The sequence below is a fragment of the Mesoplodon densirostris genome, chromosome 2 (genome assembly GCF_025265405.1).
Source record: "Mesoplodon densirostris isolate mMesDen1 chromosome 2, mMesDen1 primary haplotype, whole genome shotgun sequence".
NCBI lineage: Eukaryota > Metazoa > Chordata > Mammalia > Artiodactyla > Ziphiidae > Mesoplodon > Mesoplodon densirostris.
In genome coordinates, this window is record NC_082662.1 from 135,006,726 (window position 1) to 135,025,081 (window position 18,356).

At 35.6% G+C, this 18,356-nt stretch overlaps 1 protein-coding gene across 1 annotated transcript in view; it reads left to right on the plus strand.

Moving 5' to 3' along the window:
• The first annotated feature begins 5,138 nt into the window (after window positions 1-5,138).
• The window catches only part of SYT14 (synaptotagmin 14), a 156,075-nt gene continuing 142,857 nt past the window's right edge, over window positions 5,139-18,356 (plus strand). Inside the window, 3 exon segments of the mRNA XM_060088395.1 lie at window positions 5,139-5,944; window positions 5,946-6,061; window positions 9,440-9,655. Coding sequence (XP_059944378.1) covers window positions 5,139-5,944; window positions 5,946-6,061; window positions 9,440-9,655 — 1,138 coding nt within the window.

The window sequence follows — 18,356 nt, forward strand, 5'->3', positions numbered from 1 at the left end:
ACCTCCAAGAGAAATGGAGATAAAAATAAACAAATGGGACCTAATGAAACTTAAAAGATTTTGCACAGCAAAGGAAACCATAAACAAGACGAAAAGACAACCCTCAGAATGGGAGAAAATATTTTCCACTGAAGCAACTGACAAAGGATTAATCTCCCAAATATACATGCAGCTCAATATCAAAAAAACGAACAAACCAATCCAAAAATGGACAGAAGACCTAGAAAGACATTTCTCCAAAGAAGATATACAGATTGCCAACAAACACATGAAAGGATGCTCAACGTCACTGATATTAGAGAAATGCAAATCAAAACTACAATGAAGTATCACCTCACACTGGTCATAATGGCCAGCATCAAAAAATCTACAAATAATAAATGCTGGAGAGGGTATGGAGAAAAGGGAACCCTCTTGCACTGTTGGTGGGAATGTAAATTGATACAGCCACTATGGAGAACAGTATGGAGGTTCCTTAAAAACTAAAAATAGAACTACCATATGACCCAGCAATCCCACTGCTGGGCATATAACCCTGATAAAACCGTAATTCAAAAAGAGACGTGTACCACAATGTTCATTGCAGCACTATTTACAATAGCCAGGACATGGAAGCAACCTAAGTGTCCACTGACAGATGAATGGATAAAGAAGATGTGACACGTATATACAATGGAATATTAATCAGCCATAAAAGGAAACGAAATTGAGTTATTTGTAGTGAGGTGGATGGACCTAGAGTCTGTCATGCAGAGTGAAGTAAGTCAGAAAGAGAAAAACAAATACTGTAGGCTAACACATATATATGGAATCTAAAAAAAAAAAATGGTTCTGAAGAACCTAGTGGCAGAACAGGAATAAAGATGCAGATTTAGAGAATGGACTTGAGGACGTGGGGAGGGGGAAGGGTAAGCTGGGAAGAAGTGAGAGAGTAGCACTGACATATATATGCTACCAAATGTAAATAGATAGCTAGTGGGAAGCAGCCGCATAGCACAGGGAGATCAGGTCGGTGCTTTGTGACCACCTAGAGGGGTGGGATAGGGAGAGTGAGAGGGAGATGCAAGAGGAAGGGGATATGGGGATATATGTGTACATATAGCTGATTCACTTTGTTATATAGCAGAAACTAATGCAACATCGTAAAGCAATTATACGTGGCTAATGTCTGGGCATAACTTCTTGGTTTTGGTAGCAGGATCTGGTCCTCAACACCAGCCTTATATTCAGGTAGCACTCCTACCATTCCTGCCACCTTCTCCCTCACCCTCATCGCCCCTCCCTTACAATATCATTCTCTGCTCCATCCTCTGTGACAATATTACTGAGCCAGCTTTGAATAGGCTGTGATGTCATATCAATTCTACACCTGGATGCCTGGATTTCACAAATAATGAAAAACTAGGAGGTTAAAGCACTCATCATTGACTGGTGGGTGACTTCATTTTTAACAAATGAATTAGATGCTAATTGTCATGGCTCTTCTGATTGAAAGAAAAATCTTGAAGGAGATGACATTTTAGATGCTGCTTGAGCAGTGGAGGAAGAAAGAGTAGGGGATATTTGAGGCTCAAGATTCATTCTCCACTAATAGTTGAGTATTATATGGAAGGCACTGGTGATAGAAAAATTTAGTTCCTGTTTAACTCCAAATGACTGGTGTAGAGAGATAATGCAAAAGTTGAAAGAAAAGAGATTGCTGAGGATTGGAGAAATTGGAGAAGGTTTTGTCTGTTCTCACTCCACCAAATCTCCCTGGATGATTTCATGTATTCTCTTGAGATCAGATTCTCTTGATAACCTGGTAGTTCATCATAACAAAGTTTCATGGAGTTTCTGGAATATATCGTGATCTCCTGTCTCTATATGCACATGCTGTCTCTTCTGCCTGGAATAGTGTTAACTTGGCTAATTCTTAAAATATAATCACAGCAGCTGTTACTTTCAGAAAAGCTTACTTGATCCTTCAACACTGGGTTAAGTATTTCTATAGTTCTCATAGTCCTTGTTCTTCCCCAATCATAACCTTTATTGCACCATGTTGTAACTGCCTTCACTAGACTGTTCAGGGAAGACAGGAAATGCATATGTGATAATACCTGGTATATGGCTGCTGCTCCAAAAATATTTGTTGGTTGAATGAATGAGTGGGATTTGGTAGAGAGGACACTTGGTCACTCCAGGCAAGGGGAAGAGGGCAAACAAAAACAAGGCATGTGGTAACGCATATAGCTGATTCTGAGGCAGTGAGTGGAATCATTTGATTGGAGTGTAATATTGAAAAGAGAGGCTGCAGCTTTCAATGTCAGGAAGTCCAGAGTTTGTTTAATAAAAAAAGGCCATTGAAACTATTAGAGATAAGAAGAATAATATACGTTCTCATAAATTCGATTAAGTGATAGACCTGTGCTTGGGAAGTAAGTTTTTCTAATTCTTGTTTTAAAATTTTTGTAATACTTTTCAGTGGACTTAAACATATGATAACTGCGTCTTTTATAGAGTCGTCTTTTAAGATTGTTCCCACATAATTTATAGGGAAAGTTTTAGAAGATTTTAATACCCTTGAATAAATTGAACAACTCATTAAACTGTGCAATTTGTTTTTCTTATAAACTGAACTGTTGTGAACTATGAAAATTTTTAAATATTCAAATAAGGCAGTAATCTAACACATGTATAGGGGTTTCCTTCTTGTTTGTAACTTGAAGAAGAATAAATGCTTACAGCTGTGACTTTTTTTCCCCTCTAGTATCTCCAGAGGCAGTTGGATTTTTGTCAGCTGTTGGGGTGTTTATTATCTTGATGCTGCTCCTTTTTCTCTATATTAATAAGAAGTTCTGTTTTGAAAATGTTGGCGGGTTTCCAGATCTTGGTTCAGGATACAGTACAAAGAAGAATTCACAAGATAAAATTTGTAAGTATCATATCACTGCTTTCCCTTGTTTGGTCTTTCTGTCTGTACTATTTATTACTTTCTTTAAAATATATATATATATATATATATACATATATATATATATATATACACACAATAAAAAGCTTGACTTTGACATGTAGTAAACTAGCCTTGAGCCACTATTCTGAGAGTAAAAGATGTATTAAGTAAATTATGTTCAGTTATCTTTTTATTGCCCATGAATTGCTATCATAGTGCATAAAGATGAATTGTATACTATCATTGAATGACATTTTTATTTTTCAAATATAAGGTATGCTTTTTAGCCTGCTATATGAACAGATATGCTTTAAGAAGAAGGACGTATCTTATTACATTTTATGCTTTGATCCATTGTCCAAATAGTTCCCTAGAGAGCATTTTTCCCATGTCCCTAGAAGGCTTTTGAAAGTATTCACCCTTTATCTTTACGTGCTGTTGAGTTCTCAGTGATGGATAATTTTATTGTTTGGAGAAGGTGGTTTTCCCTGGTAACTTCGTGTATAAAGTCTGATTATGAAAATTAATGTTCCTCTCCCTCCCTTGGAACTACAGGCATATTATATGACTTAGTGTTACTAGATAGCAGGAAAGATGAGGGCTGTGAAACTGTTCTTTCTCTTACGAAAACATTTTATATTTTAAAATAATTACAAGAGTTCTTTATTTGCTATTTCCAAAGACTGGCTTATGTAAATGATAGCAGGAGCAAGTTGAAAATTGTAAAAGTAAGACATTAATTGAGAAGAATTTTAAGGAACAATAGAAGAGAAACCTTGCTTTTCTTGTCCATGAATATATGTTGAAGAGGTGCTTTTTTCTTATTTCTGATAACTTAAAAAGTGATAGCCTCATTGTTTATGAAAATCTTATTATTGAATTACATCATGCAGCCTTTGCATTAGGAAACTATAGTACTTTATGTGGTTTTGGTTCGATCAAGTTTAATGTTTCTCATATGTCACTTCAGTCCTGTTTTTTCATCATTTGTGTAGAATGAACTAGTTTAAAGATACCTCTTTTAGCAGCCTCCAGTAATTCTGTGTTTTAGCATTTTTGGTTTTTCTTTGGTCTATCCCTTTACACTCTTAAAAATTATTGAGGACCCCAAAGAGCTTTTGTTTATGTGAGTTGTACCTATTGGTATGTACCAAATTAGAAGTTAAAGGCTAAGAAAATTTTAAAATATTTTTTATTGATTTATTTTAGAAAACCCAACAATAAGCCTATTACATGTTAATATAAATGTATTAATTTTAAAAACTATATATTTTCTAAAACCAAAAAAAAAACAGTTTGGTGAGAAGAGTGACATTGTTTTACATTGCAAATCTCTTTAATGACTGGCACAGAAGAAGGAAGCAACTGGATTCTCACATCTGCTTCTGCATTCAGTCTGTCATATGGCCTCTGGAAAATCCAAGTGTTCATTTGTGAGTGAATGAAAGTGAAAAGTTACATATCCTCTTACTCTTATTGTAAAAATAGTTTTGACCTTGAGGATCCATTGGAAAGGTCTCGGGGACCTTATTAATTTTTCTGAGGCTGTTTCTTATTCACTTATTAAATAAGAATAATAATATTTACCTCCTAGAGTTATTGTAAGATCAAGTAAGATAAAATTTGTAAATCACAATGCCTTACATGTAATAGCAACTCTGCAAATGTTCATCCTCTGCTCTTCCCTATTCTAACCTCTATGCAAAATTGTTTAGATATGTAAACAAATATATATTCAGGGGAATATATAGGGGAAACCCTTAATATATTTTTTATTTAGAAATGATATTGGTACTTTGTTAATAAGATAGGGTAGTTCCCATACATAGACTATTAATAAATAAACTAAAAAGTACATAATAAAAATCCTTTTTATACTTCTTCTTGCAGGTATAGAATAAAAACTCAATAGTATTTGAGGGGAAAATATTGTCTTGCTGCTGTTATGATAGCTGTGGAGTGGGAAAAAATCATTACGTTTAAACCAAGTGGTTTGATTTTTTTTTGAAGCGTCTTTACTTCAACATATTTCTTCCATTGCATAAGCATTTACAGAAAAATTAAAAGATACAATGTGAAATACTGATATTGAGCTAATGAATAGCACCATTTAAGTAAATGTTAAATTCAGACTTGAAAGTGGTTGATTTTTTGAGAAGAGGAAATTCCATTATTGCACCTTTTAGGAACAAGGAATTAGAAAATGGCATTTTTCAAAAATTTTCAGCAGAATCTGCCTTCAGTGTCCTCTCTGGTGGACACAATCAGTAATGCTGTGGAAGATTTGACCACTGCTGTGGGGGAAGTCAGCTATGCTTTCACTGACTCGGTTGCTGAACAGGTAGCAAGTATGATAAGTGGCTTTCGCCCAGAAGAGGAAAGCCCTGCAGCAACAGAAGCTGTAGATACTTCTAAAGGAGAAAATACCACGTTACCAGAAGTCTCCAAAAACACTAATTGTCAGAAAACACAATTCGATTTACAGCACCAAGCAAATCGAATAAATAGCTATAATACTTCAGTTTCACAAAAGCAAGATCAAGGAATGAATGAAGAAGGAGTATTTAAACATATTAATAATAGGCAACAGACGCTATCAAAATATCAAGAAACCAATACTGCTGGTGATTCTTCTTTGAAAGGCCAGATGAGTGATGGTAGGATATCAATTAGCAAGCAGTATGCAAGGGCTGGATCTGTGTGTCAAGAACTTGAAAGTACTGACAGATGTAGGAAATATGGATTAGGAATTTCCAATAATGGTAAGCATGACCTAAAGGAGGTAAGATTTCAAGAAATGCAAGAAAATTATTTAAAGAAGGCTGAAAAACATATTAAAAGTAAAGGATCCAAAGGGAATAAGTGTTCAGGAAATGAATGTTCTCCAAAAGGTATTTTGGAAAGCAATAGACGTATGATACAGAAATCCATTAAGAAAGAAGGCATACATCCAGCAGCATCAACTAATTCTAAAGGTAAGTGTTATGGAAAAATCAAAGAACAAATCAACAAAATACTACAAAGTGAAAGGAGACATAAAAACAAAGAAAAACGAAGCCATTTCTGCCAAAAAAGAAACAGCAAAGAGTAAAGATGAAAAATACTCTGAGATAATACCAGAAAAAGGTGAGGTCTCCTAATGTGAGTTTGAGTGATAAAATTTTCTCTTGATTTTTTACGTTAGGAAAACATCATCCAAATTTCTAAATTTTTCTATACATGTCTGTATATCTAATTTAAGACTTTCTTGAATCCTCTTACTGGGAGACATTTTTAAAGTCATACAGTTTTTTCTCACAGTCATTTCAAAAGCATTCATGTTATATATATCTCTAATTTAGTTACTGCCCCTGGTCCCTGCATTATTTGGCCAATTTTAAGGGCCTTAATTTTACTTAATGCCCATTTATTTTACAATCAGAAATTCTGTGGTTTTCTTAAGTAGTGTGCATACTTTAATTGGAATTTATTTGGTGTGCTATAGTTAGATTTAAAAATTTTATATTTTTGTAACCAACCCTTAAGCCCTTTATACCGTGTTGCTCTTCACATCTTTCCTAGTAAGATTGAACCAAATGTTTTATGTTTTTCCTTGAGAGCAATAGATTTTTATCTTATTGAATAACATGCTTCAGGATATGTATCTATTCATTTAGCCATACATTAAGAATTTTATATGACTTATATGTTTCCAATGTGTATACATGAGCAATCTATTATTATTCATGAGTTCTCTATGTAGAATTAAGATTCCAACTAAGCAGTTATAGTTTTCATCCACAATATTTGTGACAATTTTTAAAACAATTAGCTGACAGTTACTTGGTTTGGGTTGCAGAATTGCTTCATATCACTAGTTAGTACACCTGGTTATACTTTAGTCATTTTCATTAATTGCTGATCTGATCACAAGGCCAGAAGTACACTAGCTTTTATTTATAAAAGATACATATAGAATTTTTGTGTATATTTACATTCTCAAAATAACCAAAATACTGAGTAGCAGTAGAAATGAAGAAGACTGTTTCAGTTCTGCTACATGACTTTGTGCATAATAGGGTCTGCTATTTATCAATTATATGAATGTTTTTTAAATGATATAATAGAGGCTGATCCAGGATAGATGAGCTAATTAAAAAGGAATGCCAATTTTTGGAAATACCTCCATTTTGAAGTCTATTCTTGTAGCAGTTTTTTGAATGTCAGATTCAGTGTTTTTTTGGTAGCCTTGGTTTAGTTTTGGTAGCCTTATTACTTGAAGTAGCAAAAATTAAAAGAGAAATAAAATTAAGTAGAGTAGTTTACATATTATTTTATTCATAATATAACAGTAGAATGGATGCTAGTAATAAATACTGCAGTAGCAATACAGAATTTTAAATTTTGTTTTGATTTGTTTTCATTAAGAAACATGCTGCTACCTAAAAGAAATCAAATATTTCTGAAGTATTCTAGATTATAGTCAGTACTAAGCTGAAACATGTTATGTTCTAAAATCGTTTTGAAAATCATTTGACCCATATGGATTGTCCGTTCATTAGCTGAACTATAATGTTGCTAGTACCTGTGTCCTAGGTTCTGACAGAGCTTACAAGGTATAATAAGAGGAAGAAGAGTTTCCTTCTCTGTTCCTGAATGCAGGGCTACTTTAAGTAATATTTTGTAATAGGTGAATTTCTAGTTACCCTCCTCAGAGCTCTCCTGCTGCTTTAAGACCACCACCATGGTATCCCACAAGTGTTAAACCCTGGGAGTCAGAATGCCTAGGTTCTAGACTAGATCTGCCATCTCAGCAGATGCCATCTCTGTCCAATAGAACTTTCTGCAATGATGGAAAAGTTCTACATACCTATATTGCTTCATACAGTAAACACTGTCTGCATGTAGCTATTGAGCACTTGAAATGTGGTTAGTAGCACTGGAGAACTAGATTTTAAATTTTATTATTTCTACTTAGTTTAAATAGCTGCATGTGGTTGGTGACTACTAAATTGGACAGTGCAGAATATAACATCAGTCATAGTTTTACCCTTTGATGGTTTTATTTTGCTGAATTAAAAAGCAGGACTTAGACTAGTGACGTCCAAGCTCCCAAGCTCCCTTACTTCTAACTCTAAACATTGAATTTCTATCCCATATTTTAAAATTACTCATTCTGTGTCTCCCCACCTGAATTTCAAACATTGATTCCTCTAGTGCAGATGATCTTAGCTGAGTATAATGAGAGAAATATCTAGACTGAACTAATAAATTCTGACTGCTATGGTCTCTTTATCCTTCTAGAGTTGTTTTATAATTCTGAGAAGGTTGCATCATGGTCTAAATGAATCTCAACATGATGCAGTTTCAAAATTTTTACCTTAAAAAATGGTAATAACTAGTGCTTTTTGAAATAATATAAAATTAATTTACCTTCTGAAAAATTTATTTGAAATTTGGGTATATTTAAGTAGAATTTTCATAGTAAGTCTGCCTTTCACAGATAATGTGTTAAGCTTGGTGCATATGCTTCCAGACGTTTTTGTATGTACGTATAAACTTATACTGCATGTATGTGTGTATATGTTGCATGTAACCATACGTATGTGAATCTCTTCTCTTTTCTCTTAACATGAGAAAAGCTTCTCTTTTCTGTTAACATGATGTGGTAGTTATTCTTTCCCTGTGAATACTTGTAAGTTCACCTCCTCATTTTTAATGACTGTATAGTATATCATTGCATAGATGTATCATAATTTACTTAACCAAGGCTCAGCGATGGACATTTAGCTCATATTTTATTTTATTTTTTTCCTTTGCTGTTAAACACAGTGCAGTAAATTGTCTCAAATACATATCATTGCTCACTTGTTAATTATTTTCTTAGGCTGAATTCTTAAAAATGGAATTGGTAAATTCCTAGAAATAGGTCAAAGACTATACAGATTAGAAAGTTTGATATGTATAGCCAGATTGCTCTCTAGAAAAGTTGTACCACTTACAATTCCATCAATAGTGTATCTCTGTCCATTTCTTTGTTCTGCTTCTAACACTGAACGTCATCAGTTACGAAATTCTGACTAAGATGATAACCAAAAACGTCTCTTGTAGCATGAATTATTTGAATCAGGTCCATATGTATTGGCAATACTTATAACTTCCTTTGTGTGCTACTGATGCTTTAAAAATAATTGTGTAAGATGGAGAGCCTTATTACTCTGTTTACCTGTATCGTGGTTGGAAAATCCCTATGACTAATATTATTTATATAATTCAAATATACAAGTCAGTTTTTTCTATTAAAACATAAAAATCTAAAGCTTGGTCTTCTTAAATGAAAAAATATTTTTCTAAAGCTGAAAATTCAGATTGTGTGTATGTGTATATATATGTTTATATATATATTTGTGTGTGTATGAATATATGTGATACATATATAAGCATGTAACATGTATGTAACTATAGCAAATTTGCTACATTTTATTGCGTTATATTTTGATCTGCTCTCCTTGTCGTTCCAAACAGATAATTCCTACATTGACAAAGATGAGCATGGTTCATCCTCTGAAAGTGAAGATGAAGCACTGGGTAAATATCATGAGGCCTTATCCAGAACACACAATTCCAGACTACCATTGGCAGATTCTAGACAAAAGAGCTATACTTGGGAAACAAGACAGAAATATAGCCCTCTCTCTGCAGAGTATGATGGATACAGTAGTGAAGCATCAATAGATGAAGGTAAGATAGGTTAAGTTTTTTTTTTTTTTTACACTACAGTATTTGATTATTTGTTTCTAAAGCTCTAGGTGTCTGTGGTTGTACAATAAATAAGAGATAGCATATATAGTAGGGTCACATTTCTGGGAATATAATTTATTCAAATTCAAGTCTTTGGGCTCAAGCCAAAAACCAAAACTAAAACCAAAACACCCAAAAGCAAAACACCAAATAATTTAAATACAGTGGTAATTCTAGCTCTCTTTTCATAATGAACATATGCCTAGCAATCATGAGATGGGAAGTGTGAATCTGCTGTTGTCTCAGATGGAATCAGTTCCTAAATACCTGTTACAGGAACTGATATGGTCTAAGAATATCACAGTGTTGAATATGATTCTAGTGTGTAAATGAATGCTTTTTCATTCAGTATGGGCCCTAACATGAGCCAGATACTTCATGTGGCATGAAGCAGAAGGAGTGGTGATCTCTTCCATGTAGGAGGAAAAACTGTCTGAGATAGATTTATTGAGAGCCAGTACTGTATTGTATGAGACTTTAAGGGAAATTTAAGGAATTTTCAAGGATTTTTTTGTCCCCTGTTGATTTTTGCCTCATGTGCTGACGTTGACATTAGAACTCAACCTATGTAGAAGATACAGGTCCACTCTCAAGTGTTTCTATATCTTTCTAAAAGAGAAATAAAAAAGGTTTTACCATTACCTAAAGCATTTTTATTTCCACATCTAAGTAAGTTGTTTGTGTGCTTGATACAATGTGTGACTACTCCTAGTAATTATTATATTTATGCCCAGATATGAAGAAAAGGGCAATATATTTTAAATAGCATTTTTATTATTATATCAAACACAAACTAACCTTAATATTGTAGCTATGGTTTGTGTTTTGGGGCCCATTACTATTGATGACTTACTCTGGCATATACAGTTGTCAAAGGAGTTAAATTTTGGTATTTGACTTCATGCTAACTAAAGATTGATATACCTCCCTTTTATTTCTGCTAGTATATAGGTACAGTAAGAAATTAATCAAATATGAAGGCTCATTATGAGATGCTAGGAAAGAAATAAAAAATATTAGACATGGATTCTACCCTCAAAAATACCTTTCTTAGTACTAGAGAAAATAAGACATGTGCTTACAAAGATAACTAAATAATGCAAAAGCAGTAAAGCCAGTCCCCAACTTATGTAAACCCTGGCTCATGAATAGTAGAGCAGAAAGAGAATGGGTCTTGAAGCCTGATCCTTGTTCACATTCTGGCCCTGTGACTTACCATATTAGCGGCGAAACCTTGGGCAGTGTACTTAATGGGCAGTGTACTTGATAGTTTCTAGGTTTGTTTCATTGTCTCTAAGTGTGAATAATACCTTGCTGATAGGGTTGTCATGGACATTAAATGGTATATGTGGTGTTTTTAGCATAGTGTCTGGTGCGTGATAGGTAAGTGATCAGTAAATGGTAGTCTTAGTTATGGGTGGTGAAACATTGATGGTGATGATAGTGAGTGGCTGCAAGCAAGCCCTGAGTGTGTAGTCTGTGACCCTAGACACTTCCCTTTCTGCAGCTTCAGTTTAGGGTTTTATTTTTCCCTGCTCACTCCTTCTTCTGCCTCTCTGCTGGCTTGATTGCTTCTTCCTTGTAGTCCTATTATTCTCTCATGGCTCAACAATCTGTGGGAAAAGGGGTGAAGAGAGAAGCATAATCTCAGTGGCTCTTCTGTTCCTGCCCTCACCTCTGGAATCACCCTCTCATTTCATTTCACCTATATGTTTAGGACCCACTTGTACTTTTCTACCATTTCTACCCTAAATCATTTGATAAAGCACCCAGGGTAGATTGATTTTAGGCATTCTGAAATTATTTATTTCATAAACATTTGTTGAAAGTTTTATATGTGCCATACTAGATCCTGTGGATGTAAAGATGAATAAAAACAAGCTTGTTTTAAAGAGCCCACAGACTGGAGGAGGATGACCAGTGAGTACATGTGTAATGTAGTGTGTTAAGAGGTCTGCTAGTTACATGAACAACGTAATGTAGAAATACAGAGGAGGAGGACTGAGACTTGGTTTGGGAGGTGGCGAAAGGGGAAGTCTGATGTATGATGCAGTCTTCACAGGATAGGTGAACTAGACTTGAGGGAGAACTGTTCAACCACCATGTAAGTGATTGCAGGAAAGCAGAAGACAGTGTGTTTCAGTGTCTTTAACCTAGGATCTGTGCTGAATGCCATGCTTAGGAGTTTGGATGTTGTCTTATAGAGAATGTAGAACCCTGGAAGGTTTTTAAGCTGGATAGTGTGGCACTTTTAGGTCAGTGTGTTTAAGAAAGGTTATTTAACTATTGTAATAGAAGATGAATTGGAGGTAGGAACTACTGGATGCAAAAGGACTGGTTAGATAAACAGTGATGAGATCCTCATTAGCAATGTTAATTGAGGGACAAAGAATTTGTAGATTGAGGGATGGTCTCAGTATATCCTGGTGAGTGACTGAACATATGCAATGAGTAAGGAATTAAGATTGTTTAATTAGTTTAGAAAGCAGTAGAGAAGTAAGTTTGTGGGAGGGAGATAATTTAGTTTCAGTCATGCTGAATTTGAGGTGTCTGTGGAATATCCAGGTAGAGATGGATATCCTTGTTGTTAAAATACTGTCGTTGGGATTTAGGATGGGGAGATGATCAAGTGGTAATGTAAGATAACAGTAGACTAGGAGGATAGTTTTTTGTATCATAGATTATTGCTAATTGAAAAATCAAAGATTGCTGTGAGTGCAAAATACACTCACAGCAATCAGTGGAGTTGGGGAAGAATAGGAAAACTTGATTAGAGAGGGAGATTTCAGAGCTCCAGATTTTAGAGAAAAGCAATTTCAAGTGATAGTAAGTTCTGAACATGCCCACAAGCAAAGATGCAGAAGTACATATAAAATGCTAAAAGGTTTTAAGGAAGGGAGTGAATTACCATCCATTGGGGAAGATGTGAGACAACATCCATGAAAATGGCATTTGGGTTCAGCTTTGAAGAATGGGTATAAAGTTGAAAAGAATAAGCAGAGGTATTTTAGATAGAGGGAAGTTCATAAACACCAGAGTATGCAGTGGTAAAATGTAGGGACTATTTCAGGACAAGAGAAAAGTCCTCTTGGGTCTAACATAGGTGTATGTATGTATATGTGTGTGTGTGTGTATGTGTGTACATAAGTATATATATGTATATGTATCAGTATATCAGTATATATACTGTATATCAGTATATACACACATATATATATACACACACACACATATATATGTAAAATAAAAAGGAAAGAGATGAGGTCTAAAGCCTGGAGTGCCTCACTGAGTAGAAGTTTGGATTTAATTTGTTAACCAGTGAAAACTTACTAAAAGTTTTTCACCAAGGAACCATGACCAGGGATGTGCTTTAGAAAGAGTAATGTAGCAACAGGAAGGTTATAGGAAAAGACACCAATTAAGGAGGTCTTTGGAGTCATCTATGAGGGAAATGGTAAAAATCTGAATTAAAGTAGTGGCAAGAGGAATATAGGAGGACAGGAGAGACATTACAGAGGTGCAATTTACTGGATTTAGGAACTAAATGTATTTGGAACATTAGAAAGAAGGAAGGGGGCTTCCCTGGTGGCACAGTGGTTGAGAGTCCGCCTGCTGATGCAGGGGACACGGGTTCGTGCCCCGGTCCGGGAGGATCCCACATGCCGCGGAGCGGCTGGGCCCGGGAGCCATGGCCACTGAGCCTGCGCGTCCGGAGTCTGTGCTCCGCAACGGGAGAGGCCACAACAGTGAGAGGCCCGCGTACCGCAAAAAAAAAAAAAAAAAAAAGAAAGAAGGAAGGAAGTGTCAAAGATGACACTAGTTTCCAGCAAGTATGACTAGGAAAATGATGAGGTCATTAATATAAATAAGAAATCCAGAGAGGGATGGTTTTTTCTTGGATGGTGTGTTGGGGTGGAAGATAAAAGTGGTTTTGTGTATATGGTAAGGCAGAATATTTAGGCAACTGGAAATGGCTGTGGATCTTGAAATCATGAATGGGGTTTGGGAGAAGGTTTTTTCAGATTGTATATAGTTAGAGAATAGGAACCAAGGGAAGGGATTAAATTGTTGAGGGAGAATGTATGGAGAGAAAATGTAAGAGAGTCATTTCCTTTCATTAACAGAGAATTAAGGATGTCACTTAAACAGAGAAGAGAAATTAACAACCATAAAGTGGGGAATTAGGAGAATGTTGCATTTCATCAGACACGGAAGGGGAGTTTTGAATGCTACACCACAGAGAGACTGGGGAGGATGAGAATTCAGACAAGCCCCTTTGTCCAGTAGAAGATGATCAGTTACTTTCAGTGTACATTTTAGTAGTGTAGAATCATACATGAGATTGAAGGTGGTTAGGAGAGAATAAGTGGAAGAGAGTGTACATTTGCTGCCTGCACTTTCATACCACTTGTTCTCTATCAACTTTCAGAGTCAAGAAAGAGAGGCAGTTGAAGGGGTTCACCTTCCCCCTCCAACCCAACAATAGTAACCCTCCTCTGGTGTATATTTGGGAAGGATGGGAATTTGCTTCTAATACACATTTGAGTCTCTGCCAGGTGGTTGTGCCTCTGCATAGTTGACTCAGGAGAAGTACTGCTCACTTCATGTCCGTCCGGTCACCTAAGAGGGCTACTGAGTATAGTTCTTTTATAGGATTTGGTTCATTCTCCTGAGGTACAAGGAAAGGGATCGGTAGAGTAGGTTATGCTTCTCTTTACTGCTCTGACCCTTTATTCTGCATACTATTCTGCAGGTTTATGAAGGTCACACTTGACTAATGTGGGTTGAGGTGACTAAAGGGAATTACAAGGTAGAAGGAAAAATATTTTTAAATGTACATTTTTTTTTTTTTTGCGGTACGCGGGCCTCTCACTGTTGTGGCCTCTCCCGTTGTGGAGCACAGGCTCTGGACGTGCAGGCTCAGCGGCCATGGCTCACGGGCCCAGCCGCTCCGCGGCATGTGGGATCTTCCCGGACCGGGGCACGAACTTGTGTCCCCTGCATCGGCAGGCAGACTCTCAACCACTGCGCCACCAGGGAAGCCCTAAATGTACATTTTTTACATGACATATTGCTATCTCATTAGGGCTGGTAAAGAACTATTACCCCATTCCTCAAACTCTGAATAATTTCAGTAGAGAAGCTTTGGAACAGCCAGTATTGGAAATATCTACAAGAATAGAGAGGGTCAGAGAGGGCCTGGATAGGGATTAGGAGGACCAGTGTAAGAGAACTTTCTGATCAAGTAGGGAGAACTACCATTCATTGAGCTCCTACTGTGTGCCTGACTCTGTTAGTTTCTGTACACATTGTTATACTTAGGCTTCACTGCAACACATTGTGGTAGATAAAGATTATTTCCATTTTACAGAAGTGAGAGGAGATTTTAGATCAAATAAGTAATTTTTAACCTAAGGTCACACAGTAAGTTTATAAAGGCTATACTTGTCAAGTCCACTGCAAAAATGAATGATGCTTTAGCTTCTGTTTGGTCATCACTGATGCCTTAGTGTCCTCCCTAAGTCTCTTTCATTCATAATTAACCCCTTCAGTTGGGTCCTTTAGAGCAGTTTATATATTATAAATCTGAAATACAGATATTGTAGAAAAAGTAAGAAAATATTATGGCCTCTATTTGTTGATCATATTTTCTCCTCTAGGTGGCCATGTTAATCTTCCATTTTTTGGAATACAAAAGGGGATAATATCTATAAGAAATTTTTCTAGGAAAAATAAACATTAAAATAATTTATCAAATTTCTTTGTTCACAATTTTAATTTATTTTACTTTGTTCTTCTTAAAATTAAGCAGATTTTCTGATAATCCTCTTATTTTAAAAAGGCCTAAGAGTTAAATAGTAGGTTGTGATATCTTGTTTAAGTTGGTAAGATAGAACAACCTTTGAAATTCCATTCATGCTATTTAGTACTTCCCATTTTTATATTAGATAGGAGAAGCCTATTAGATTTTATATAAACAAACAGTGTAAAATTTTTAGAATGTCTCTGTTATTTATAGCTTTTCATTCTCAGTTCACCATAGAGATTACCAAGCTATATTTACATATGGTGGCATAGCTATATTATTAAAAATCATATGATGTTATTTTTTTTGGTGAGTTAATTTTAAATGCTATTAAAAATAATTTCCAGCATCACTTATGTCTTAGAGTACATGTAACCCATATATATACACACACACACACTTGCCACTCTCTTTCTATGGCTGCTTCACAAGCTCCATGCTATTGATTTTGATGTTTTCTTAAAATTAGGGTCATTAAAACACATTTCTTTATTCCTTTTATTTAAATGTTACTTTAAAAATAATTTAATACTTAAGAGTAATAAATTCTTTGTTTATATTTTCTTTAAGTGTATTTTAACTGCTTTATATTGTTCTATTGATTTTCACAATTTCTGTGTGAAGAGGGTAAGTATAAAAAAATTGTGTCTGTGTTTTCCAGATGGCTTTTACACAAAAATTTTTAGTCTTAAAATAGTAAAAGTTATTTATATTACATGGTTTATTTAGATTTTTGATAAGCCTTTTCTTTGACTTCAGGTTTTTGTTCGTGAACATTTCTCCTCTGAAGAATTCTTTAGTGTGTGTGTGTGTGTGTGTGTGTGTGTGTGTGTGTCTGCACTCTTAAGTATGACCAATTTGGGGAGAAATTGATCTTGAAGACTTTTCCTGCATCTTTGTGTTTTGGAGATCTTTTTATATGATGAGATCAATTGTTACTAGTAGTGTAGAATTCGCTTATAGTGCTACTTTTGCAGGCCACCTGTGACCTGTAAAATGAGATGTCTTTGTGCAATTTAGGTAAAGGCATAGCCTGCTGGGTGGATGAATTAGAAAGCAGTACCACCTTTGAGCAAACAGTTCATCATGAGAATATAGTTCAGTTAGCAGATACCACCTATGTAAGAAGAAAAAGACATTCCTTCCTCCAGGTGTAAGCTTTGGTGGACCCAACGCACACTGTACTTAAGCACCCCCGTCAGCCAGGTACTTATTGCAGTGCACAGCCTACACAGCCATACACAGTGGTCCTAAAAACCTATTTTTATACACTTCCAGTCTTAAAATAAGCTGGTGGGATTGCTGTGTTTTCCATGGTAAATCTATATATATCTTTCATAATTTTTTTTGTCTGAGCTACTTGTCTAGTAGTGGAATGATAGAAATTAAATCATAGACATTAAAGATATCCTTAATTGACTGATTACAAAACTGACACCTAGAGACGTGCAACTTTACTAAGATCATACAGTTTATTAGCAGCAAAACTGAGGCTCTAAGTGTTTGTAACCAGAGAACAGAGGTCAGTGCTCTTAAAAAGAACTATTCAGTAACCAAGCAAGTAAATAAGAGAGATACACTATAAATCAAACATGGCCTGTGTCCATTGCTAGGGGTTGAGGCATGTCTGGGAAGTGGAGGAATAATGCTAATGGCAATCTGACAGTTAATAGGACCTGACACTTTACAGGTTTCTGTTAGCAAAGCCTATAGGAACTCAGTCTCAGATACATTTAGGGAGCATTACATAGAGTCACAAATGGACTAACAATAATCTTATTACCTGAGGGCAATAATGGGTGGTTTAAACTGACTAGAACATCTGTATTTGCCGTAAGTTTAAGCTTACCAACAAGGTACATCTCCTAGGAAACTGTCCCTAATGAGGGAGGCAAGTGTGTTTGTACTTTGTGAGGTAATCTCTTTAAGGAAATGGAAAACTCAAAGCTATTTCTGAAGACTAGGCCCAACATGGCTGTCAACTTTGGAGCTCAGGGAAGAAACCCTCACTTTTAGAGTATAGTGGAAATCTGGAGGATAGCATGGTGGGAAGGCCCTATGGTAAAGGAGCCCTCCAGCCAGAGGGATGTTTATTAATGTGGCTACAGTAATATATATGTTTATTGTGTTTCAGGCTCTGCTGAAGTCTTTGTATAGAACTTAATTTTATCTTCACAGAAATATCTTGATTTTATTACTTACTTATCTGTTTAATTAATTAATTTTGAAAAAGCAGCAGCTTAGAGAGGTACATTAACATGCCCAAGATTGCTATCTCATTGTTCTAAGAGAATTTCATAAAGACTTTGGACACCTAGGAAAATCAAGAACCATACAACTGGGAAATATCTGGGGTTTTGGTCTCAAACTCAGATATGAAGCATATTATGCCTGCTGTATTTAGCAGAAAACTTGAGCAGCCCTTAAGGAAATATTGGTGACTTATTACTTTACCTGCTAGGCTTATTCCAAAAAAGACAGAGCTGGGTTTTTGACATACTATAAAACTTCATGATGGACTATTGTGGGAAATCACGTAGATACGGGGAAGGATTTTGGGAGTTGGTTCCTATGGGAAGTATTCCAATTATCTTGGGTACAGAAATCTAGAACTAGTCTCCTGTCACCTGCAGATGTGATTGTATTAAGCATACCACAGCAAAGAGCATAAGGGTCTATGCAGGTGGCACACTACCTGTGCCTGCACCTTGGTTTTATTATTATTTTTTAATGTTTGGCAGAAATCTTGACTGTAGACCTTTGCTTTAGAGTATGTGATAGGAGATTTAGGAAGCTCCATCTAATATTGTAAGTCTTTGTAACAGTCTCAACAGT